The 26,155-nt window shown below is 32.6% G+C and overlaps 1 protein-coding gene across 36 annotated transcripts in view; it reads right to left on the reverse strand.

Moving 5' to 3' along the window:
- SUN1 (Sad1 and UNC84 domain containing 1) overlaps positions 1–26,155 on the reverse strand; it is a 73,554-nt gene that overhangs the window by 39,833 nt on the left and 7,566 nt on the right. For 5 of the 36 annotated variants that reach the window (XM_007498297.3, XM_007498292.3, XM_007498291.3 and 2 more), the window contains exons 2-7: positions 9,751–9,936; positions 8,124–8,308; positions 5,047–5,073; positions 4,768–4,953; positions 882–1,079; positions 183–266 (exon numbers count right to left, since the gene is read on the reverse strand). In XM_007498297.3, the coding sequence (XP_007498359.2) occupies positions 183–266; positions 882–1,079; positions 4,768–4,953; positions 5,047–5,073; positions 8,124–8,308; positions 9,751–9,863 (793 nt within the window). In that variant the 5' untranslated portion in view covers positions 9,864–9,936. Of the gene's footprint in view, positions 1–182; positions 267–881; positions 1,080–4,767; positions 4,954–5,046; positions 5,074–8,123; positions 8,309–9,750; positions 9,937–12,939; positions 13,064–14,560; positions 14,658–22,080; positions 22,309–26,155 lie in introns of those variants that run through there. The other 31 variants (XM_056804341.1, XM_056804338.1, XM_056804336.1 and 28 more) reach the window with 18 other exon arrangements.

A 26,155-nucleotide genomic window follows, 5' to 3' on the forward strand; every position in this document is an offset into this window, starting at 1 on the left:
GCAGCTGTTTCTATAGTTAAGTATTTAAACAGTAGGTCCCTTATTTAACCTAATGGATATTGGCTCTGGAAACTGACATATGGTATTGTGTCACTCATGTAATTCAGCCACTAAAAAATTATAACCTGTGCAGAACTGAGCCCAATACTAAGTTTTCACACATATGATAAAGCCATACTTACACAGTGATTCCCCATTTACACTGAGGTGACCATCCTCTCTGAGAAACTCTTTTACATTCATACTCCCACAGTAATTCGAATGAGCTGTAATATATGCAAAACAGGCTTAGAAAAATTCATCTCTCTCAAGTTCAAATTCTTCTAGCTTTATATGAAGCCAGTGTGATAAAAGGTTAGCTAATAAAATCACTTCCATAGCTTACGATGGCTATCTAAGGCTCCACCTAATACAGGTGAATGCTGGTGAAGTTTTATTATTGAAAGGTTACAAAAAAAAAAAAGCACTGACTGGTTAAACTGAATTCCCCAAACCAGCAGCAAATAAAAGAAAATCATGTTCAAAAAATTAGTTTAGAAATACAGCAGTACAGCAGAGGGGTACCTACACTGAAAATAAATATGTTTAATCAAATAATTACCTTTGCTTTAAAAAGGTAAAATGAATCAAGGAAAAATGATGTTGGAAAAGAGAAATTAAAGAAGTACACTTTGATACAACTGTTTAAGTAATTGCCAACTTTCAGCCTTAAAGATAAAAGTCAAACTAATATCATTAAGCTCAGAAAAAAACCAGCCACAAGAAGATAGTACTAACTGCAGTAGAAGAAAATGTAGATGAAAAGCCATCAGAAAAAGTACAGAATTTTCTCCACCTTTAAAGCAATATTTGGTGGGAAAAGAAGAAAATTTGTTAAATACCTTTTGATTCATGGCTTTTTGTCTTATAACTTTTTGATTCACAATCTTTAAATTCATAATTTTTCAATTTGTGATTCTCTGATTCGTAACCCAACTTCATTAAAACAACTTGAAAAAGTTGAACTAAGAGTGATGAAAAAGATGCCGCTGTGTGTTTGGCCAGACGTAAAATTCTATTCATGTAGAGAGATGCACCTCCTATTAAAAAAGTGTGAATATAAGTTATTTTCTCCCATAAGACTAACACTTATTCTCCATTGATCAAAAAAAAAAAATCATCTTGTAAGGTACTTGGTCAGATAAAACCATTTTAAAGAACTCATGTAAATATTAACAAATATCCCTTAATTAGAATGAAATTTTCCTTAAAGCTACATTCTATCAAAAGAATATGGTTCCTTATCATATCCTGGAATGAATAAAAGTTATATGCCAGACTTATCAACACCAAGGATCTCGTTCTAGCAATTAATTGTAAAATGTCATCCAGGATGAAACCATTTCATACTAACAGATTCTTTTCATTGAGTTCACTAAATAACTCCAATCTTCCTATTGAGCCTGGGAGGCTGTCAATCAATCTGAGGATAATGTTTTGGGGGGCATTTTTAGTATTGCAACCACTTCCCCAAAAGATCTGGTGATCCCTAATAATTGTTACTGTTACTTATACACATTCAACAAGCATTTATTTAGGGCATTCTATATGCAATACATTTCTACATGTCAAAAGGAGACAGAAAAAATAAAGAGTGCACCCGCCTTCAAGAAATCTACAATCTAGTAGGAAAAATTGCATAATCCTATTTATTACACCAAATTTGCTTTTTTCTTAAGGTATTTTTTAAAGGTGTAGAAAAATTTAAATTCCTCAAGTAAAATTATTTAGAAAGGGGATATAAGGGAAAAAAAATTTCAACTGCTCAGTTCTCTTTGGTGTTTCTTCAGCTTAGATCAACATTTCCCCCCCTATTACAACCAAACTAGAATCATCTTATAATTCACTTTAAAAAACAAACGAACATACAAACGTGAATTAAGTACCTACTAGGTACAAGATGTGGTTTGCTGGGGATACAAATACAAAAAATAGAACAACTCCTGCTCTCAAGGAGCTTACATTCTCATAAGTACATAAATATATGTATATAGAATAAATATATAAATATAAGACACAGAACTATATAAACTAGATTAGTTCAAATTAAAGGTGTTGACTTCCAGGTTGAAAAACAGTTGTAAGTGGAATATCAATGCCTTAGTGGTGTCAGCTTCTTACATTACAACACATTTAAATATAGTGTAAGTTTTGTTAATATTAGCCCTCAATATTGAAAAGTGAATCATTCTACCTATAAATCTTTTCCCCTCAATAGACCTCAAAGTAAGTATGTTGTACATCTCCTTCAATATATTTATATATTACAGTTATGTGTTTACATGTCATGTCAGATTCTCTTATCAGAATTTAAGTTCCATGAGTGCAAGAACCCTGTTTTAGCTATATTTTTTAAGTGCCAAGTGAAGAGCTTTACACATCATGAAGCTAAATAAATGTTTATTGAATTCAGACTCTGGATCATCACTCTTATGTCTCCAACTAAGAATTAGTCTCAACCTTGAGGTTTAATATATAATAGTATTTGCATGTATTCTGCATCCTACTCCACTAATATTATATCATTCCTCATCCCCAAACCTTCCCCCCCACCAAAGTTTTTATACTCTTTCGCTTCTGTTCAATGGTCTGAATTGTCTACAAATCAGAGAAAGAAAACTAGGTTAGCTAAATTTTCTATACAAAGATTGCTACTTGGTATCCATGATTATCCATTGCAACAAATAGATTTTTGTGATTTAACTAGTATCTGTTTAGAATGAAAAGACATGAAAATCTGGTTAGCATAAAAAAGTACATTTTGAGTTAAAAAAAACTCAAAGGGAGATTGATGCTAGGAATAGCTGTGGTTACATCTTAAATTAAGATTCAACGCAGAGAAAATTATTAATGTCTGTTCATTACATAAAGATTAAAAAATAGCTGTTTTACATAACATTTTAAGCTATCTACTTTTTCCTCATTCTTTCTTGCTATATTAACAATGTGATCAGTTTTAAAAGAATATAAGAAATGTCACAATGGAACAAGTCTTTCAAAGGTACACCACATCTCTTCCAGCTCTCAAGGAAGTTATTTTTAGCCTCTCCAAATATATTCCTAGAAATAAAGCTAAATTTATAAAGCATATGAAATATGTATGTTTTTAATTTAAAAGGCTAAATAGCACTTAAAAATTAAAACTTTCTGTTAATGGCTAAAACTATGTATTCAAGTAGCTCCCATCCCAAAATACTCTTTCAGAAATCTTAAGAGGCTAAAGAGATACAGCATGGGGCAGCTGGGTAGCTCGATGGATTAGGCCAGGTCCTGGGTTCAAATCTAGCTTCAGACACTTCTAGCTGTGCAACCTTGGGCAAGTCAATTAATCCCACTGCCCAGCCTTTACCACTGATTTTAAGGCAGAAGGTAAGGGTTAAAAAAAAAAGACACAGCAAAAGTGATAGTCACAGTAGTGGCTCTCAGTGGTAACAGGATTTTAAAAAATACTCTTTATTCCATCTGAAGGACAAAGGGAAACCTCTCAACTTTAGCAATATAGAGATTTAGCAAAATTGGCAGCCAAACAGAACTCATTCTGGTTATGTAGCTCTACAATACTCTCAGTACCTTAGTCATTGTCTAGGGCAACACTGATGAAAGTTTTCAAGTTCCTGTGCCCAGACTGCAATTTCAAGCTCTCTATGAGTGCCCTGTACTACCCCGAAGAGGGGAGGGAGGAAGTGCTTGCTTTGGGTGGCTGGACAGAAGGGCAAGGCATGCAAAAAATGTCCTCGGGTGCTGGGAAAAGGGGGAATGGAGCAGGTTCCTGAGTATTTGGCTCTGCATGAGTCTGCCAATACTTCACCAATGCTGGTCTAGGAAAATAAAGAGTACTGACTTTCAAATAAGTTTAATTGGCAGAAAGGAGCTTTCCAAATATGAAAAAGTGGGATTCTTTGGGAATTTCCCTGAATCCAACAATACCAAAAGTCCCTAGATTCATACTCTATAATGTGGAGATATTTCTAGAGTAATTCCCAGTTTGAATTAAAGTCCATGTAAATAATGTTAGAACACTAATATCAGCTAGGGCAAATAGGGTTGCTTTTCTTATAACAAAAACAGTCGTCACAAATATAAAATCAGTACACAGACCTTTCCAGGACCTGAAATCAGTAAATATCTCCACTTTTCCCATTGTCCCATCATTTTCCTGCTTCTCCCCAAACATAGAACCATAGTCCTAACAGACTGGGGGGAGGGAGAGGTTGATTCAGCAGTGGCATTCCTATATGCTTTTATTACCATAATTTTAATAAGATTTGTTGTTACAAAAAATATATATCTTGACTGCCAAAAATTATTTTTATCATTAAGGAATCATCTTATAGCAATAAGTCAGATGACACGTGGGGCTCTAAGTAAGAAATGATGGTATAACATATATATCTTTTATGTAAACTGAAAGCGACAGTAAAAGCTTTTAATTTTTTTCATTTTTAATCTATTGAACTAAAAAAACCTTGGAAAGCAGGTTTGCTCACTGAAATATCCAAAATGTTACTCTGTAATGTTAATGAGTAACAAAAACAAATAAGCAATGAAGTAACTGGCATGTTTGCAGTTGGATACTGCAAACATGCCAGTTACTTCATTGTTTATTTTTTTAAAGCACAAATAGCTCACAATCTTCAGAAAAACTTTGGATAAACATATGAATCTGTAGAATTAAATATTTTTACAAGGCTATCAATCTAGTACCTTGCTTCAAAGAACTAGACTTACGTTTTTGACTCCTTTCCCTAGAATAAATTCTTGAAGATGGCACATGGGAAGTAGAGTAGGCTGTGAGGACATCTTTTCGCTCAGAAAGCATACTGCAATCAGTGCATGTATAACCATTGACCAAGGTTGTATCTGTTCCTCCTGTTGCTAGGTCACCATTTCCCTGAATGACATTTTTAGTCCCACCTAAATTTAAAAAAAAGAGAGATAGAAATTATTTATTTCAATCTAAATCAGCCCAACAAATAAATGTATTTTGGAGAAAGGAAACAGCATTACCTTTAAGATCACCATCATCATCAAGACCTAAAAACAAAAAACACACATTTTTGATGTTGAAAACAACACAAATTAAAACATGTAAAGGAGCTTAGAAATTATAATAGCTAAAAAGTTAGAATTATATAGTGTCATAATAAACAGCACTTAAAGATCCCCCTCTCCAATTTTCTTAAGTTTCCCAAAAAGAAATACTTCTAGCTGCATGGTTGAGATTACTTTTATTACAATCAAATTTGGTGAGATGTATACATATATAAAAATAATTTACACTGATAAGAAAACATTTACAATAAACATAGTCATCTGACAAAAACATAGAAAGTATAAGGAAACAAGTAACAAAATGATGTATCTTCCTACTTCCTCCATGTGACTACTGGGGAAAGTTATGTTAATTAGTAGTATATGCTGCTTCTGTTGCCTGGTAACCATTCTTCCTGCAGGAACAAACAGAATAGTGAAACAAGAATACCAATTCTTGCCAAAATTAGCACATGATATTTTGGAAACTAATTTAAACCCTTCAAATCACAATCTAGGAGAAACCAATCAGTATGAAAGTTATAGAGACAAGCAACTTTTAAAGAAGGCTAAAATAACAATAATAGCCAACATTTATATAGCTTAAAGTTTGCAAAGCACTTTACATATATATAAATAAAAATAAAAATAAAAAACTAATGTAATCATTACTTTATAAAATAACATGTTCTATTCTATATTATTATATATAGTAATATAAAGTAATAAGAATATATAGTATATGTGAGAATACATGATAATTTAAAAATTACCATCACCTGAGAGTAAGGAAGCTTTTTTGAAATTCTTAATTTAAAATTCCAATTTCTTAGTCTTACAAATCAGATTAAAACTGACAAGTAAAGTATTGAAATGAAATGATGAATTTGGCTTAGAAGGAAACCTGAGATAATCTAGTCAATTTCCCTATATCCCAAAACCAAGATAATAAAAAAAAAAACCTATCGTAGTTGGGGGGGAGGGGGGAGTATCAACTCTTGCTAAATAAGATAATTATTATTTTAAAATCTTAAATCTTAAAACGGTCCCAAAATGTTCTGACAATAAAGACTAAGGATTTTCAGATCCTCATGCTTAGTTCTATGAGAAATTATTTCAATTGATCAATAAAAACTTATTAAGCACTTACTATGTACAACTTTAAGAGTTCAGATACAAAAAGAAGAAAAAGAGTTCCTGCTCTCAAGGAACTTACACTGTAATGGGAGAAACTATATAAACAAATTCATTCAAAGCAAGTTATATATAGAATAAACAGTAAATAATTAACTGAGGGAAAGCACTAGAATTAAGAGGGACTGGAAAAGACTTCCTGTAATTTGGTAAGATTTTAGTAGAGATTTAAAGCCAGCTGAAGCTGAGGAGAAAAAGCATTCCAGGCATGGGGGCAACCAGAGAAAATGCCTGGAACCAAGAGATGGAGTATCTTCTTTATAGTACAGTCAAGAAGCCAGTAATGAAATCAAAGAATATAGGACAAGGAGTAAGGTGTAAGACGACAGGGAGGGTTGGAAAAGGCTTTTAATGCCAAGAGCATTTTGCATTTGATCCTGGAAGTGAAAGGGAGTCACTGAAGTTTATTGATGAGGGTGTCATGATCAGACCTGGAGTTTAGGAAAATCATTTTGGTGGCTGAATGGAGGATGGATTGGAGTAGGGAGAGACTTGAAGTAGGCAGGTCCACCAGCAGGCCATTGCCAATAGTCTGGACTTGAGGTGATGAGGACCTGCACTAGAGTAGTAACAATTTCAGAAGAGTGAAGGGATGGTATAGAAGAGATGTTGCAGACCTTGACAATAGCTTGGAGATGGGGGTAATAGAGAGTGAGGAGTCAAGGATTAACTTCTAGATTGTGAGTGAAGGAATAGAAAGATGGTGTTGCCCTATACAGTAACAGAGAAGGGGAGGGTTTAGGGGAACGAAAACGAATTCTGTTTTGTACATATCTTGCTTAAGATGTCTACTACATATCCAGTTTGAGATGTCTGAAAGGCAGCAGGAAATGCAAGATCAGAAATCAAAAGAGAGATGGGGCAGGAAAGGTAGATTTGAAAGGCATCAGCATAAAGATGATAATTAAATCCATGGGAACTGAAGAGATCACCAAATGAAGCAGTATAGAGGGAGAAAAGGGTCTAGGATAGAACCCTGAGACACCTACAGTTATTATCTCATCCTATCTATTCTTCCTTCCATTCATCAAGGAATTTCAGAGGTTAAATTGAGGCAAGACCTGAAAATAAGCTTTGCTATCATAAGACTAATATTCTGCCATTATAGTAACAGCAAAAACAAGTAGTATAACAAACTTAAAATCACAATTCCCATACAATCTCAATTTGCTAGATGGTATATATAAAATTTATTACTAATTTTATCAAATTTAGTTGGTCTCTGATTTCAGTTGTCTAGATGAGGAAGGCAAATCATAAAATTGTATTATTAATAAATTCATAGATTAAATCAGAAATCCTTCCGAAGGAATGCTTATGTCCGCTATATAGTATTTGCTTTCCAATGGCTGAGGAGTTTCAAAATAGAAATCCTTTAACTTTTATTTATTTGTATCATTTAGTAACTTCAACTGTCTAGTATATCACACTAAATGATCTAGTTTGATTTTTTTGTGATAAGTTTGCTTAAAAGTGATTCTCATGAAACCATGTGTAGAAATCAGATGTAGTTATAACATTCAATTATATTTCTTTAATTGTCCATATTAAAAAATATATTCCAAGCCTCATGGGAAATTAAGTAAAGTGAAATAGTATTGAAATAAGTATCTTTACAATTAATTTGACCTTTTGGCACATCAGACTCCCTATCTATAAAATGGGAAGAGGGATATGTGTAACCTGTATACTTCCTAGGAATAATCTCAAAAATTATTAAAATGTAAATGGCATTCATTGTCTGGGCTTCTTATGAACAACTAAGAGATACATTTAAAATAACACATAACACATGCAAATATGCCCCACATAATCTATTCCAAAGGCAAAAGGAAACATCTCACATTAACTTAACTCACCCCAGAAATGGTCAACTTTGGTCTGTTCACGAATTAAAGACTCATCCAGGACAGAGGATCTTAAAGATGCGTCACTAGCATGACTAGTACTCTGGCTGAGAAGGGAGGAGCTGGAAGTAGCTTTTCTTGGAGTACGAGTTATAGCCAAAGACTGTTTGTTTGTGTTTCTATGCTGTTTTGATGTCCTATTCAAAAAGAAAACAAATATGCAAACCTTCTCTAAATAAAATTACCCTTTAACGTTAAACTTAATAATGTTGGAAAGTGAACATAAATTGAAGATTAAATAACGAATATTTTAAATAAGTGATCTAATTTTTATAAATTTAAGCAATGTACTTTTTATACTTCTTCAAGAATAACAGAGAAACTTTACATTATTTCTCAAGGATAAACAAAACAGTGTTTGGGTTAATCAATTAAAGACCAGTTGAATATCTGTAACTTGGCTTTTTGCATTTATATTCTCCAATAACAACAAAAATAACTTCAAAACTAAAGTTTCATGAATATTCAACTTTATATAAGAAAAACACCAGAGTCTGCATTTAATCTGCATCTTTGGAGAGTTTCCATACCAGGAGTTCCCTTCACAAATAAAATTTCTGGTTCAGACCCCTCTAAGTCCTCGCACCTTCCAGAAAAGACAGAAAAAATTTCAAGACAGAATTTTCTACTAGAATATTTTTAGTATGTGTGTTTAATTATTAAATATTTTTATTATATGTGTTTAATTATTAAATATTTAGAATGAGTACACACTACTAAACCAATTATGGGAAATATAAGACAATTTATGATGTTCAGAATTTTAAGAAAACATGGTTTCCTTTCATAATTCAAATATGAACAATTCAATATGAAACTTAAATGCTGGCCCTTTTGAGTCTTTCCCCCTAGAAATGTCACTTTTTCTTTTTCCTTTTATCACCTTTGTTACTAAATATCTGTGCTAATAGGTCATAATTTAGATCTGAATAAAGCTGAAAGCTGTTGCCTTAATTTTTCTCAACAGGATGGAAATCATACCATACTGTTTGGTATAGTGGAGATATGAAACATGTAAAAGTCACAAATCAAATCTATTTGAGAATCACTGAAAAATGTATTTATAGACCTAATCGATTATATATCTATATAGCTTGCAATGAATGTGTATATATATTTTATGAAATCTATATTAATCATCAATATTAGGGAAATTAAACTATAATGTTTGTTTTTGTGAGATCCTTTTTCCCCTTTGATGGTATTTGGTCAGTTTTATTTTTAATTCTTATTATACAAGATGAATACAACTTTCTAAATAATAATTATTAGGACTGTATCTAGAACCATAGTTACTTTATTTGGAAGGCAACTGTCTCTAATACTGAAATATAATTGAATAAGACTTCAACTGAGCAAAATGTCAATACTTAACTGCAGAAAGGCAATAATAACATTATAAATTTTGGAACTGATTACTTGAATATTTCTACCACATCAAAAATGTGCAACATAATATTAAAGCTTAATATGCAAAATCTGTTAAGTTAAAAATTTTCTATAAGATATAGGAAACAGGTGATTTTGAATAGTGAATAATTTTTTTTAATCAAAGGAAAAGTAGCAAAACATCACTTACTTTGATATTTTGTCTTTGTAAGCTGTATTTCTAGTGTACGAGTGAGTGTTTTCCACTTGACCATCATCACTGGTGTATGCTGTAGTGACCAAACGCAAGCTTCGGCGTGACATTCTTGGAGAATCAAACACAGGATCTAATTTATGTTCAGTCTCAAAATCCAGGGCATCAGAAGAATAGCTTGAACTACAATGAAAACAAACTCATCACAAAGTTACCAAGTTTTAATGTTGTCTGGCATAAAGTTTTAAAAGATTTACTCTAACATATAGATTTCAAAATGGTTTTACTAAATGTATTGTGCAAACTATTAATTATTAAAGGCAACTATAATTGGTCTAATGAAAAACTTACTTTTATTAAGACCAAAATGGTTTGGCACATGAAAACGAGCACAGTTCTTGACCACAGACATCTTTTAATTACTTCTACATTTTAAGAGGAAACAATATATTTCCTAGTGTGATAGTAACAGGTTTCTTAAACATTTACATATTTAACTAACTCTAGATCTAAAGCATTAAAAAAGTACTGAAACAAATAAACAAGGTAACAATACTTCCAATTGTTCATGCTGAAAAATATATTTAATACATTCATATATAGGTTTAGGTTAAAAGAGCTTATACAACAAAATACTTTGCATTATTTAGTAACAAAAAAAGTGTTGGATTCAGAGTCAGAGGAACTATCTTAGCTCTCCCCACTTGCTATATCACCCTGGGTAAAAGAGCACTAACCTCTTTGGGTCTTGATTTCCTCACTTTAAGGGTGCTGAATTAAATTTTTTTAAAAACAGCCTTCCACTTTTAAGGGTATGATCCTAAACACAATCCTAAATACCAACAGATTTCTTTAAGCACTACACTATTCAGTACAAAAATTACTAGTATTAAATTAATATTATCAAAACAGCCTAATAAAGACATTTTTCCCAAATGTCTGGTGACAGATTTCTTCTAAACAAAATTAATTCAAAACTATGCCTTGTAGGCAGACATACATATATCATCTTCAGTACTAGCCTTCTTAGCCTCAGAGCAAGACTTAGCATCAAAGATTCTCAGAATAAGAAGTTATAGAATCCAAATCACACTTGGGCAGTCCAGCTATACTTCTACAATATCCTTAAAAAGTGATTATCCAACTTCTGCCTGAAGACCTGTGATAAGAAACTACACACTCTCTCGCCCTTTTTATTTTTTGGACATCTCTTAAATTTCTCAAAATGAACTCTGTTCTATTTCCAATTCCCACTTATTGGTCTTAGATATGTACCCCCCCCCCATCATGAGTCACAGAAAACCAGGGTAACTTTTCTTCCATGTGATAGGCCTTCAAATATTTGAGGATGGCTATCACAACTTCCAAACTGACAATTCTAGAGGAAGTTTTTTTCATTCTATAGATATCTCTGGTAGTCTGGTGAACCCCTCAGATCTCTTCTCAGAATGGTTTTTAAATATATAAAATAAAATAGAATTACAAAGGAAGTCAGTAATATTGAAATAGAACTATCACAATAAAAGGTGAAGAGTTCACAGACTTCAGATTAAGAACTTTTTTTACATCGTCTACCCTCTATGAGTACAACTGCTTCTTATTCCCATATTCAGAACACCTGGAAGGAGGGTAAGACTGGTCTAGAGAAGAGATTTTTTTCTTCCATAGGTAAAGAAGGTTAGAGAGGTATTTTGGCCAACCAGAAAGAGCTAGATATAGTCCTGGTAGACTGAGACAGAATTTGGAAAGCATTTTCCCAAAGGAACAATATTAGATGTAACTGAAACAATAACACTAATTCTAGGCTTCAGGTACATTAAATAGTTTTATGTATTACACTGAAAGCCTAAACCTAACACTATTTCTCTAAGAAAATACAGAGTTCTAACAAATGCACAATCTTTCAGAACACAACACATTCTAAAAGGGGTACTGTCTATATTCTCTATTAAGTGACTGGAGTTGAAAAAGCACAACAGAGCAACTAAAAAATCCCAATTCTGAATTAGAAAGAATGACATAAGAGTATATTCACACTTACTTAGCAAACAATATAAAAGATTAGGAACATAGCTAGAATAAGACTCGAATAGTAAAGGCCTAATTTGTTCCTAAAATAGAATAAAACATTTTCATTTTAGTCTATTGTATTCTTGAAGAATATTTAATTATGTAATTAAATTTCTATTTACTGGCTTTTAGATAGAAATCAAATGTAAAAATTAATTTAAAATTTTTTCTTAGGATCTAAAACTATTCACTAATTCGTCTATCCAATAAATCCTGGAATTTGAAGAGCTGATGGAAATTGCAGTGAGCATTCATTAACTACAGGCAATTAATTGTTTGTCAAATGGAAAACTAACTGACATATATAAATGAAACTCTCCATATACTTTTGGCTACATCACTTCAAATTTTTGGGAAAACCAACAAAGAAGATACATGCAAATAAAGTGAACAGTGCAGTACATAAGAGTACAGTTCAAATTCTAGAAGAACTCTCAAGGTCTTAACCAAATTATTTTATTTTATTTTATTAATATTTTAATGTACACATTGTACACAATATTTTACCTGATATAAATAGGCAATAGGGATAGCTTGTAAAAATTATTTTTGCATATTTTTATTTGCTACAACAATTAGACATAGAGGTATGCATTACTTTAACACTAAATCAAACATTTAACTCAGATCACTCCACCAAAAAAAAAATCAGAGGGATACATTTTTATCTGCTTTACAAAAGGATTCATTATTTCTTGAAGGGTGTTATCTATCTTAGGACATTTAAACTATAATTTCTTTCATGAAAATTAAATTTATAAGACTCTTTAGGGATACATCTATTTTAAAAAACAACTACACAGATAAGGACAGATGAGGCACACAAACATAAATACACAATGGTAGCTCTTTGATAGTAACAGAAGCCCTATGTTACAGATCTCTCAAATTCTCAGGTTAGCTTCTTTTACCTGTATATTAAACCAAAAGTCTACTTACAACTCTGACACAAGAAAAGAAGGGTATTAGCTTTATAAAAGCATCAATATTCATCTTTTAGGCAACCATGAAAACATCAATGTAGCTTTCCTAACATAGACCACAAAATTTTTAAAATACTTAATTCTGAAAAGAATGTCTTGAGAGTTAGTGAATATTCAAATTATGAAGACCAACCTTTATATATATTCATGGTATAGAAAATAAAAAACTGGAGGTGAGCAGATTTAATCTGCTCATTCCACAATGGAAAACTGTGATTCTATTTATGTAAACAAAACTTGTTGCCATGGAAAAAATGATATCAAACAGAATTTGGAATCAGACAAAAAGTGATGAAATGACCTTAAAATATTCTTTTCTAAATTTTCAAACAAAATTCTTCTAAATTTTTCAATAAGATTAGATCTCATCTTTTACAGTTGTTTTATGAGAACCTGCGGGGAAAGCTCTCTATGTGAATATACACATATTTTAAACATACTGCCTTTTAATTCAACCAAAACATTTTCTTAAAAATCAAGTTCTAATCAGTAAAAGATTATATCTTCACATACCTCCTCCTGTAATTAACCACATTCTTTAATTCTACAAAAAATTCAACATTTTATTGGAAAGCAGAACACATATTAGTCTCAAAGTCAGCAGGTATAAGTTCTAATTCCAGATCCAATATTAATTACCTTGGCAATTATTAAGTAAGCCTCAATTTTCTTATTTACAAAATGAGGAAGTTAAAAAACCTAATTTTTTAGGTTCACCTGTGCCTTTCAAAAATTCTCTGATCCACAAACTCAGATTTTAAAAAAACCAATACATCTTCAACCTATCAATTTTAGCATTTTGGGAGGACCAGACCTTTTAGTTTCATTGGAGTAGAAGAAATGTTAATGTTTAGTGGTTCATAAATTCAATAATCATTTGAATATAATTGGTTTCCTTTGTAATCCCACATATTTTATGCATTTAAAAACATTATTCTGTGAATGTGTCCAAGGGCTTTACACCAAGCTGCTAAAGGAGTTCATAATGCAAAAAATGGTTAAAAATGTCCTCTAACCAGAGCAGATAAGCAACTGCTAGGCAACTTAGAGGAGTGGTAAGTAGCCCGGGGATCCGGAGGTGATTTGCCTGAGCTAAAAAGCTAAGTATATATCAAAGGAGAATCTATATTCAGTTCTTCCTGACTCAAGAGGGCCACTAATCAGCACCTCTTGAATTTTTAGTATAGAATGATTTAAATGACAGTACACTGAAAAACTGGAAATTGATGCTTATAAAAAAAAGTTGGTTCATGTTACCTACCCTTCTGCTAAAATGGTTAACCTTCTCAATTGATATATACTTTATGTGGTTGTTTTGCCATGTGACTAAATCAAAGAAAAATAATTTTTCCTAAGATTTTTATTCCCCTAATTACTATCAGAAGATCAGAGATATGAACTAGAAAAGCTCTGGAAGGCCATCTAATCTAAATCCTAATTTTACAGATGAGGGAACTGATGATTCTTTCTGTTAACACCATGATTTTGCATGGAGTCTTGGGACAGCATTTCATTGGTAGTGAGTAATCAGTGAGTCACTAAAAATTTGTTGGCACAGAAATTTATGGAGTTTTCAAAATAACTGAAGGTAATTTCCAAATCAGCTTGAATATTCCATGGTACAGTTTTACATAGATTTAAAGAAAAGAAAGAAAAGAAAAAAAACACTTCAATATACATTGTACATTTAGAGTAGTGTGAATAGTTAAGTAAATCACAATTAAAAAACAAACCACTTTTACACACACACTCACCTGAGTGCATACGTATAGCCAGTGTTCTCTGGCACACACTGAGGAGGAGTGTACGTGTGGAGGCGTGAAAAATCCATGTTCAGGATTTCAAATCATACTGCAGCAGGTAGAGAAAAAAGTAATGGAGGACTTTTAAAAAGTGTTAGAAAATGAAGATTCATCCTAAGAAACCTGCCCAATATGTACTGCATAGTGATGTGCTAAAATGTTACTATCGATGCTCTTGTGAAATACAAGACTTATCCAGCTTTAATAGTTATTAAAACACAGATTCTCATAGCTATATACCTTAGAATATTTTCATTTTGTGGTTTGTTTTTAAGTTTTTACCCTACTTCCCTCTCAAAAACTATATTCACAAAAAAAGCAAGATGCTGAGTCCTATGTATATGAGCTTTTAGGCTAGTACACTACTTTTCATAAATTAACAAGAATGCTCAAATCACTTTACATTCTCACTTGTTCAAACTGTACAGTTTTAAAAGTGTCAAAATATACTTTGCAACTTTTTTTTGCTATTAAGAACAAAAAAAAAGCTGAAATCAATTTCTGTGTTTAATTAGTGCTAGACTAAATAGCAAGAGCTTTCACCAAAGCACAAATTGTGATTAGCTTAAATTAGAATTAAGTTGTTTCTTTGCCCCATTAGAAACTAATTTTTTTTTAACTTAAAATACTTGCAGAGAGCATTTTGCTTCACTATGTCATTATCTATATCTCTTATAGACTGGCTTTCCCAACTGGGTAAAAAACATTTTATATACCCCAAAAAATTACAACAATAAACAGAAAAATGATGTCACCACATATTTGAAAAATCTAATGAAAGTAGAAAATGAACAAAAGAACCATCTTGTATAAAATGTCGGTGTGTAAAAGACTATGGTTTTTAAGACTACCCTAAGGTTCTCTTGTTTCTTTGCTTATATTTTTAGGATACTGCTTGTGTTAGGTAATTTAAGAGGACAGTAAAAAGACTGTCTTGATGGTAGTTTGCCTTCCAAATAAAAAGAATTGTTTTAAAAAAAAAAAGACTATCCTAGGTTACTTTAATTGAAATTACTGTGTGTGTGTGTGTGTGTGTGTGTGTGAGAGAGAGAGAGAGAGAGAGAGAGAGAGAGAGAGAGAGAGAGAGAGAGAGAGAGAGAGAGATGTGTGAGATGGCAGAGGGAGAGAGGTGTATGAGAGAGAGAGAGAGAGAGAGAGAGAGAACACTTGGTTAACAAAGTAAATTATAAACTATTTTCCCCCTTTGTATCTTTCACGTTTTTCAGCTCCTTCCTGAGAATTACCTAGCTACATGTGGAATACATATTCTCAAAGTCGGTAATTGCTCCTCATTTGACACTTCAATAAGTATTTTAACACTGATACTTGACATATATTATTTGTGTAATGTAGTATATACTTGTTTACTGTCTGTCCATTTGCCTATATTTCCTTTTTCGTCTCTCTCTATCCATATTGTTAACTGACTTTGTATAGCAGAACATAACAATAAGTTTTTATATGAGAATGATGAAAATTTTGATTTGAATACAACAAATTTAAGGAACCAAAAAGAAAATGGAGAATGAAAATTTCCCCAAGCTTTGTGTACTTTTTAGATTTAATACCAACTATAAGCAGCTTCAATAGCATATACTTGCTCACATAAAGTCCATTCATATTTATTAGAGAACTAGAACCATATCAAACTGCTTCCAAACTTATTTAGCAGCAATCTAATAAATGCTTGCTGACTGGCCACTGAGGAACACCCTAAGCATCCAATAGATGCTGGACTTTGTAACTTTATTATTGATGATCCTTTTGATTTTGTAACTATTCATCAAACACCATTTATTTATTAAAATAATGGAAAAGTAAGACATTCCTTACTTTTCTATTCTCAATGATTGCTCATTTTAAAGCATATTCATTTAAAGCAGCGCTTCTCAACCTCTCAATTTGTAGCAATGAGAATACATAATGCATATCAGGTATTTATATTCCGAATCATAACTGTAGCAAAATTACAGTTTTGAAGTAGCCACCAAAATAATTTTTTGGTTTGGGGTCGCTGCAACATGAGGAACTGTATTGCAGGGTCACGACATTAGAAAGGTTGAGAACCAATGAAAAGGGAATAAACCTACCACTCATGAACACTATTATTTCTGTACCTACTGAAATTTTGATCATTAATAAAAACTTCTGGAAAAGGTACACTATATCCTTACTTGTGAAATTAGTGATAGATTTGAAGAAATGTTTCATATAATAGTCAGAACTATGCATTGGGAAGTTAAAAGTTAAATAGCCATGCTAAGTTCTCCACCAATTCACTCAAGCACTTAACTGAATTGAGCTTCTGCTCAATAAGTTCTTGAAAATGAGTACTTCTAGAATTGGTTAAGTTTTGAAATCTGATATAGCTGCCACAAAATAATGAATAGTTGTTATATGCAATCACTCAACTCTTCTTCAGTAGTTAAGAGGATTGGCCTTAATAATAAAAATTTAAAATACTAGAGGAAAAAAACTTTAGGGTACAAAATGTCATGCTCTGTTACTAATTTTCTCTTCAAAAAGTAACACTAATATACTGCTTTGATTATTTCTATATATTCTGAATATTGAGGTCTTCAATGGAAAACACTGAAAATTTCTGGCATTAGAAATCATAAGCTTCTGAAATAAGACATATATAAGAAAAGGAGTAACCAATAAACTACCATACCAGCCTAACACCTTTGGAAAGCATGTAGGAGTTCTCTCCCTCTCCCCCCATCATAAGAAATTCAATACAACTCAAATATTTATCAAAGGCCTAAAAAGTGCAAGGAATTGAACAAAGGAGGGGAAAAATTCCTGCCCTGAAGGAGCTTGGTGAGATGATAAGGGTAATGAGAAAGGAGTAAACACAATGGATAAGTAGATAAATATAATACAAGGTAATCTGACAGTGGAGAAAACACAACTGAGTTAAGGAGAATCAGGAAAAGTTTTAGACAAGGTAGCACATGAACTGAACTTAAAGGAAGATAAGGATGCTGAAAGAGGGAATTAATTATAGGCACCTCAGACACCTTGTGAAAACACATTGATGGGAGACTACCACTGAGTTGGGTAAACAAAATGTACAATCTGACAAAAATGTATAGTGTATGAAAGTAAAACGATGTAGGTTGGAACTAGACAGAGTGTAGGAAATCTTGAAATGCCAGGCTGAAGAATTTGCATCTAAACTAGATGAAATTGGAAGATAATTTTGGCAGCTTAATAAAGAATGGGAGGATAGATTAGAGAAAGAAGTAACTAGAGGCAAGAATAGTCAGGAGGTCATTACAATAGCACAGGCATTTAAAAGTAGGGCAGGAAATAAGGTGGTAGCTGTGTAGGTTCAAAAAAATGCCAGAATTCCCAAATTAAAAATAAATTCCAAGTAGTAGAACACATAGTAAATACTGAATTGTAATTTGAGTTTTTAGTTATAGGTAAATTGTAGGTGGCCCAATTTTAAGACAAGGTGAAATGGGGATCAATTGTGTATCTAATGTGCAGTGTAACTGTCAGCATATCCTTGCTGACAGAACCAGTGCTAGACTTTTGGAAAGTTTTTCATATTATATCCAAGGATATTCAATATAAGTAAAAAGATGTATGAATGAAAAACAAGCTGTTGCTCATCTCCAATAAGTAAGCCCTAAATTCTGTCAGGTGCCCATGAGGAGGAATCATTGCAAAAATGAGAAGAAATGAAGAAAGCAAACTGGATTTATTTGGGGGTTAGGGAAAAAAGAACATCATAAAGTTAAACAAACTTACCAAATCCTTAAAATATGTCAGTAGCAATTACAGTGATGAAAAATACAGTATGAAAGATTAGTTGCTATATTCTAACTTTTAATCTTAATTTGCTTTCATAATTGTCCATTTATTTTGACTTTTTCTTGTCACATTAGTTGTTGCATGATATTTAGTTTGCCAAGTTCTTCAGTCATATTAGTTTCATGCATAAATTAAGAAATAAAATGTGATCTACCAAAATCCAAGGAAGGTAACATGGTGCTAGTTTTAAAAATAGCAGAAAACCTATTTTAAAAATAAACATTACCTATGTTTACTTGTAAAGCTCAAAGCTTATTTAAAAATCTTCTGCCTTCTCTGAAATAAAGACCTCAACTCTACAAGATGGTTCATTTGACAACTAGCTAAAAATCAGTATATTTTTTATAGTGCAAAGCTTATTAGTACAGAGAATTAGGTTCATTTAAATATAATTTTCCAAATTTAAGCAAAGAATATGAAAATAAACTACTTTCTACAGTCCCTACATTTAAATTTAGTGATCTTTAGCTCACTAGATGAAGAATCTTTGGCCTAATTGGAGGGAGGCAGGGGGTAGTATTTTCATCAGCTCTTAGAGGCCAGAAAATAATTTCTCTCCTGGAGGGGCCACCATGGCTACTCCATCCAAAAAATGTAACAGTTTCTCAAGATTGACCAATTATTAAATACAATTAGCTTTTCAAAGGATGAGATAAAAAGTTACTATTCAGAAATCCTATTTCAGGGAATATTTATTGGTCAGTAATCAAGAATAGGTGGCCTGGTTACAAGAATCTATTAAGCCTTTCTCTTTGTTTTCTAGCTTAACAAACAAAAAACAAAAAAAACAAAAAATCCTTACCTTCTGTCTTAGCATAAAAACTATATATTGGTTTCAAGGCAGAAGAACAGCAAGGCCTACGTATTTGGGGTTAAGTGACTTGCCCAGGGTCACACAGCTAGGAATTTTTCCTTGGTCTGATTTGAACCCAGGACCACCCATCTTTTGGCCTGGCTTGTGAGTAATCAACCAAGCTACCTATCTGCCCCCTACTAAGTCTCTTTCTGGCCCTTCTCTTTCCTTCTAGTATCTCACAAACTCACTTTCATTATATTTTTACCCTATCCTTCTCCCTTAAAAGGTCATAACATAAAACTGATAACCTATTTTTAAATGTTTTATTGAACTTTTGTGTCCCATGTTGATAACTATTTCAAAATGAAATTAAACCATTTATTTGCCCCATCCCTTTCAAAAATTAAGCCTCATTACTGTAATGAAACACCCCCCCAATTACTAAAATGAACAAAAAATATAGTTGTAATAGGCTTAGATTATTGTTGTTGTTTTTCCATCCTCCCCTTACATCTTAGAATCAATACTATTCATGGTTCCAAGGTAGAAGAACAGTAAGTGTTAGACATTGGGGGTTAAGGGACTTGCCCAAGGTCACACAGCTAAGACATGTCTGAGGCCACATTTGAACCCAGGACCTCCTGTCTCTATTCTCAACCCCACTGAGACACCTATCTGCAACCCTACCCCATTCCCCAGATTGTTTTTTAAGCATTGCTAGTCAGCATGTTAAAGTACCAAGTCTGAACTTTTTTTTTTTGCAATTCATCCAATCATTTGAAAATAATAGTTTAAGTTGCCTACTGATGACCATTTAATACTTTTTGTAATACATAACTATTATTTATAGCATTTTTAAAAATAGTGATCCCAGTTTCCATTTATATCACTGCTAATTAAAGGAGAAAGTGTAACAGTATATCTTTGCTATTTGTATCCCACACTGAAGGAAGCCATAACCTACCCTCTGACTTACAACTTAAAAGAAGAAAAAGATCCTGGAAAACCTTCTGATGGTCTTAAAGTATGTAAGCTGTCCCACACTAACAATCTAAACAGTGTCATATCCAAATCAAAATATACAAACAGCAGTTTCATAGTCAGGACTTAACTGTTTTTTGTTTTTTTACAAATATCCTATTGCTTATTTGGGGCAACTTTTTTACTTTTGGTAATGAATACAAAAGTTATAAGTTGCATTGTTACAAAGAACTTTGCATTCTTTGTAAATAAAGACACTAAAATCCAACTTTTATTGTTAACAAGTCATAATATTGTTTTTAAGCCTCATAATGAATTCTGTGCCTTATGTTGAAAATTCGTAGCACAAATTTGTCCTAAATGTCTTAAAGCACATCAAAATCCACATGCATATTCCTAAAGCAGTTCTAGTCTTAGCATTTAAAGTCCTTTGCCAGGCCTTGATTTTTAAATAGTTTCAGATTACCGATTTCTGTCTGTAGCTGCTCAGTTGATTAAAGATCAATGATACTGACATGGTCTAATAGATTTGTAGTTATATGTGGACAAGTTAGGCTCCCTCTGTTCCATTCTCAAATCTAACAAGACTCAAGTATGCTCTGTAGTTTACAACAAAATCATATCTGAGTGAATAGATAAAAGACAGGAATTTTATATTATTTTGCTTTCAAAACAAGATTAAAATTTAATAGTTTCATCTGTCACAACTGGAAAACTGTTTCAAAAGTCTTACTGATTGTGGGTCAGTTGTATCAATATCATTAATGTTATAATGCACATTACAGTTATAAGAAAAATTTTTATTTGGTTTCACTTAAATTGTTTTATTGATAATTTAATGGCAACAGCCCAAAGATTAATTAATACAATGCTAATAATTCAGAGTGCTAGTCTATTATGGACACAAGTGTCAGATTCAAACTTAGAGAATGTGTATTTTGCAAGAATATTCAAGAATTTTAACAGCATAGCTTTAAAATTTCTCTTCTTTTGAAGATTTGAATCTCAAATCTCAAATATATTAGCTTTTCTCCTTCAAAGAAAATGAAAATAAAAATGCAGTTTGACAATTCATTGCTAAAAATCCAAATGTAAACATTTTAAAATTTGTTATGAAACCAAAACAGTATTAAAAATGTTTGAATGAAAGCTTGGCTTTTAACACCTATCACATCTAATCTGAATGTTTTCTATTCAGAAAGTACACATCCCTACTAAGGGCTATTGAACTTAACAGTTTAGAAAATGATATGTATTCAAAGCATCCTCAAAATGACAAGTTATAAAATCACATGTTTCAGGCCAACACTGTACACTGAAATGATTAAATGGGACCATAATAAATAAAATTTGATAATTAATATGTTATAGGGTTATGAAATGAGTTTTGAAGAAATACTGGAAAAGGGCAATAAATTTCTCATTTCAAAGATGACAAAGAACACAAATTTTCAGCATTGTAAACAAACTATCCAGAAATTGATGGAAAACCTCACCAGTATTATTTTCCAAAATCAAGATAGGTAAAAAGTTGCAATTTATTCAGAAGGTTTAGGAACATTTATACTAATGAAAAGGTTAGTTATAAAAAGTCACCAAAAACAAACAGAAAAAGAATAAAAAGAGGTCCAAAATTTTACCCATTAAAGAAATATTTAAAGTAGAGTTAAACTGAAATTGAACTTGCCACGATCTATCTCAATAAGTCACTTTAAGTAACACAGTAGTACTCTAATGAATTATTATTACAGCATATGAAAAAGCAAATAAAGAGGCCAAAAATAAAGTCAGTCTTATTTAAAACTTGTGCCTATAAAGGATAAAGACTAGTCTATTATAATTCCATATGACAACAATCAATATATCAAACCTCTTTATCCAAAGTTCCAGGGTCCACTTTAAGATCACCTGCACCGAGTACTCCTACATATCATCATGATTATATTCCACAAGTTTTGCAAACACACAAACTGATTCTAGAAGAGGGAAGTTTGCAAGTTGACAGCACGGTGTTTTCGATTCCACACTAAAGAATCCTAAAATGGCTTCCCAGTCTCAACAAAGCCTGAAGCCTGGACTAATCTGATCCAGCCTCTGAAAGCATCAACTGTCAGTCAGAGGGAGTCTTCAAATTTATTGGACACTGTAGCTTTAGCCAGCCCACAGATGTTTAACCCATTAACTTCCTCTCAAGCTGCCAAAGTTTCATGTGGATAAATTTGAAAATAAGCTTAAAAATAGCCAGAGAATTTGCCAAACAATGAAAGCATTATCCATAAAATGTATTTCATCTCTATTTCCATTTAAAATGTAATATATAAAATGTAGTTATATAAGTTAAACATGATTAACTTAATTTAAAGAGATCTGCAAAATAATTGTCCCTATAACCAATTAAGCTGGATTTGATTTACATATAGGAGAAATTTTGAAGAAGTAAAACAATAGCATTTTAGGAATAATTTAGTTTGTTGTGTGTGGCTGAAATAGCTGATACTCATACAGTGCTTCAAGATTTCCATTTAATTGTCACAACCTAATGAGGCAGGGTACCATGGGAATTAGTCTCCATTTTAACAGATGAGGAAACAGACTTGAAGGGGAGAAATGATTTCTATGACTTGCTGCTGGTATCATAGGTAGGATCCAAAGCCTTCCAAATTACAAGTCTAGTGCTCCTTACTACTTCTATTACATCACATTTTCTCTTCAGAGAAATATTAATAACCCTTAAAGACAAATTGATAACCTCACACGATTAGTTAAATATGGCAAATAAGAACATAATCATGCTAACTAAATAAAATTAAATTTCTTTTCTATAAAAAAGTTTCACTTTTGAAGTATATGATTTTGAGATTTTTAGGCTTAAAGCACAGTTCACAAAGTCAGACTTGCTTTTGGGAACAAGGCAAAAGAAAAGGTGGAGCATAATTACAATGTATAAATTGCTCTAAATTCTAAGGGAAAACAAAGCTTTTATCTTAAGATATATTATCACATGATAATATAAAGACAACACAGCCATCCAATGCAGCTGAGGAAGTCTCCAGACATAAAAATTTTTCATGCCACTGGACCCAGGCTTCCAACGCCGAGAGAGTGGGATTGTCTCTGTGCATCGACTTTTCCACTTAAATCTCCTTCATGCACAAGTGTCTTTGTGCACACTCATCTATCATAGATGAAAACGCACAAAGACAATCATCATCCTCGGTTTCCGAGAGACTACTACTATTATCACATATAAGTGCTCTAAGGTCTTTTCAGAAAAACCCCACTTCCTCTAATTGCAGTATCATTTAACTACAGTAAAATCAGTGGTCAAACGATATTGTGTATACACAGTAATTTAGACTTATATACATGCTATGGAATGCCTAGTATTAAAAGTGTTATTGTATTTGCTTCAGAATTAAATTGTTAATACAGATATAACCTCACCATAGTAAACACTTACAAAAGAATATTTTTAAAAAAGTATGTCTTACTCCCAACTAGATAGCCCATGGCAAAACTGCTTTCTCTATATGTTTACAGTGAATAAAACTGTACTCTTAATTGTCTATCATCCCTACTCAGTTGACAGTTGTTTTGAAAAAATACTCAATTGAATCTTTCCCATCATTTAGCATACTGCTTTGTACATTCTTTGATACTCCAATGAAGTCAGAGACCATTAGAACACTGGAGTAGATTCTCCCTCCAAGGAGACATATCTCAACTCTTCTATGACTCAGTCCTCGAAGGGGAAATTTATTAACATTCAGTTCAGAAATTTAATTTCTGAACTGAATGTTAATAAATTTCTAGGAACTTGGCTAGGCTAGTCTTCCTTTGACTAACCAGTACTTAAAGGCTTTAAAGGAAGGTAAAGATCTGCCAAATGTAACTTAGGTTCTTCTGTACAAAGGATTAATGAGTGATGTGTATACATAATAAGCTGCTATGAAGAGTTGTAACTAACTTGGCAAAATTCAATTAAAAAAAAAAAGATCCTTTGCTTCAAACATTTCCCAAAACACTCAGCAATACTCAAACTTCTGGGATCATCAATTTGGAAGCTCTGCCCAAAGATAAAAATCTCAACCCATCCATGCCTGCCCATATTGTTTGATTCTTCTACCTGTCCTACCATAGTTTGCAACAGGAAGTCCATGTGCTAGAAGGAAGCTTTTCTTACTTTCTATTGATATGCTGAAGTTACAACAAATAAGCTAAAAAAAGAGCCCAGAAAGTTCCTTCAGTAAGCAAACAACTGACTTACTTGTCAAATAGAGATGGGTACCAAAGGCATCACCAGGTTAAAACGGAAACTTGATCATAAAATTTTGTGAAGATAATAAACAATTATGAGCAATATTGTTTCATAAAAAGTAGAGAGAGAAGTAATAAGAGTTTGAAAACAGCCAAGAAGAGACATTCTCAAGGCATTTAAAGATGAAAGTGGAATGAAGACAACAAGAAAAGAAAGGTGGGAACAATCCATAAAAATCAGTATAACAAATAGCTTTCTCCACCATGGTCAGAGGAACTCAGTCCTTATATATATATATATATATATATATATATATATATATATATATATATATATATATATATATATATATATATACTCAGTCCTTAACACTACAGTCCTAGAAAGATTTATAGAACAGATAGAAATGGCACTAAAGAGAATAAGAATAGGAAAAGCATGTGCAACCAACTGGAAGAGGTCTGTGCTGAAGGCAACACAACTGAGAGCATTAAGGGACTAAAATGCCAGGTATCAGAAAAGGTTAAATACTAAACAAATGGAAAAAATCTGGGATCTCATTAATACCAAAAAAAGGCAACTCAATGAGAGATCATTAACTCATATGCCTACCACCCTATCTCTACAAAAATTTGAGAATCATTTATACTATATAAAAAGTATATGTTTTACTGTATTTCCTTCAGAACTAAACTGTTAACGAAGGTACAATTCCATCCCAGCAAAAACAAATCAAGAACACCATGATAGTAAATGAGATATTTGTAAAATACTTTGCAAACATTAAAGCACTATATAATTGCTAACTACTATTACTGATAGAGAACAAGCTGACTTTTACAAATGAGATTCACATATCTTTTATCATTTTCAATTACCTGAAAGGTAGTGAATATACCCATAGTATGTACTGCTTATTTATTATGAAAAAAGCATTTGATTCAGAAGACCAAAATCCAGCCTGATCAGGGTTCTTATATAAATTATGTATGCATCAAAACCATTCAAGATTCCTTGAAAGATATAACAGAAATAACATGTCTAACAACTCTAGATTAAAAATATCAAGTGAGGCATAAAACTGTATTTCCAGAACCCAAATTGAAAAAGGATTTCCTATGGGAGGTCCTTTAGGTGCCCCTGTTTGCAGATAACATTTATGTTGATTGTATCAAGGAGATCCAGAACTGTGTTTGAAGAGCACGAGAGAATCAAATATAAACTCCTCTGTTGGACATTTAGTTCTTCATAACTTCGCCCTGTCCTGTCTTTCCAGTGTAAAATACCATTCTCTTCTTTGAAATTTATAGTTCAGCTAGTCTACTTGGGTTTCTCATACATAATGTTCCACCTTCCAATTCCATGACTTTGTACTAGATGTTCTCCTGGAAAACAATTTCTCTGTGCTTGCTTTGATAGCACATATACCAGTGATGGTGACCCTAAGGTATGAGTGCCAAAGATGGCACGCAGAGCTCTCTCTGTGGGCACAAGGGCTGCCCTCTCCCCCTCCCCCAAGTTCATTACTAGAAAGGCAGAGGGACTCAGGCAAAGCTGCTCCCTTCCCTCTCTCCACTGTGCCTGATGACATTTTTTCACATCCCAGCCCCTCTGCCCAGCAGCCCAATGGAAACGCACAGGGGGCAAGATGGGCAGCTCACAGGAGGCAGAGTTAGAGGGGACTGGA

Source organism: Monodelphis domestica, chromosome 7 (assembly GCF_027887165.1).
Source record: "Monodelphis domestica isolate mMonDom1 chromosome 7, mMonDom1.pri, whole genome shotgun sequence".
Taxonomy (NCBI): Eukaryota; Metazoa; Chordata; class Mammalia; order Didelphimorphia; family Didelphidae; genus Monodelphis; species Monodelphis domestica.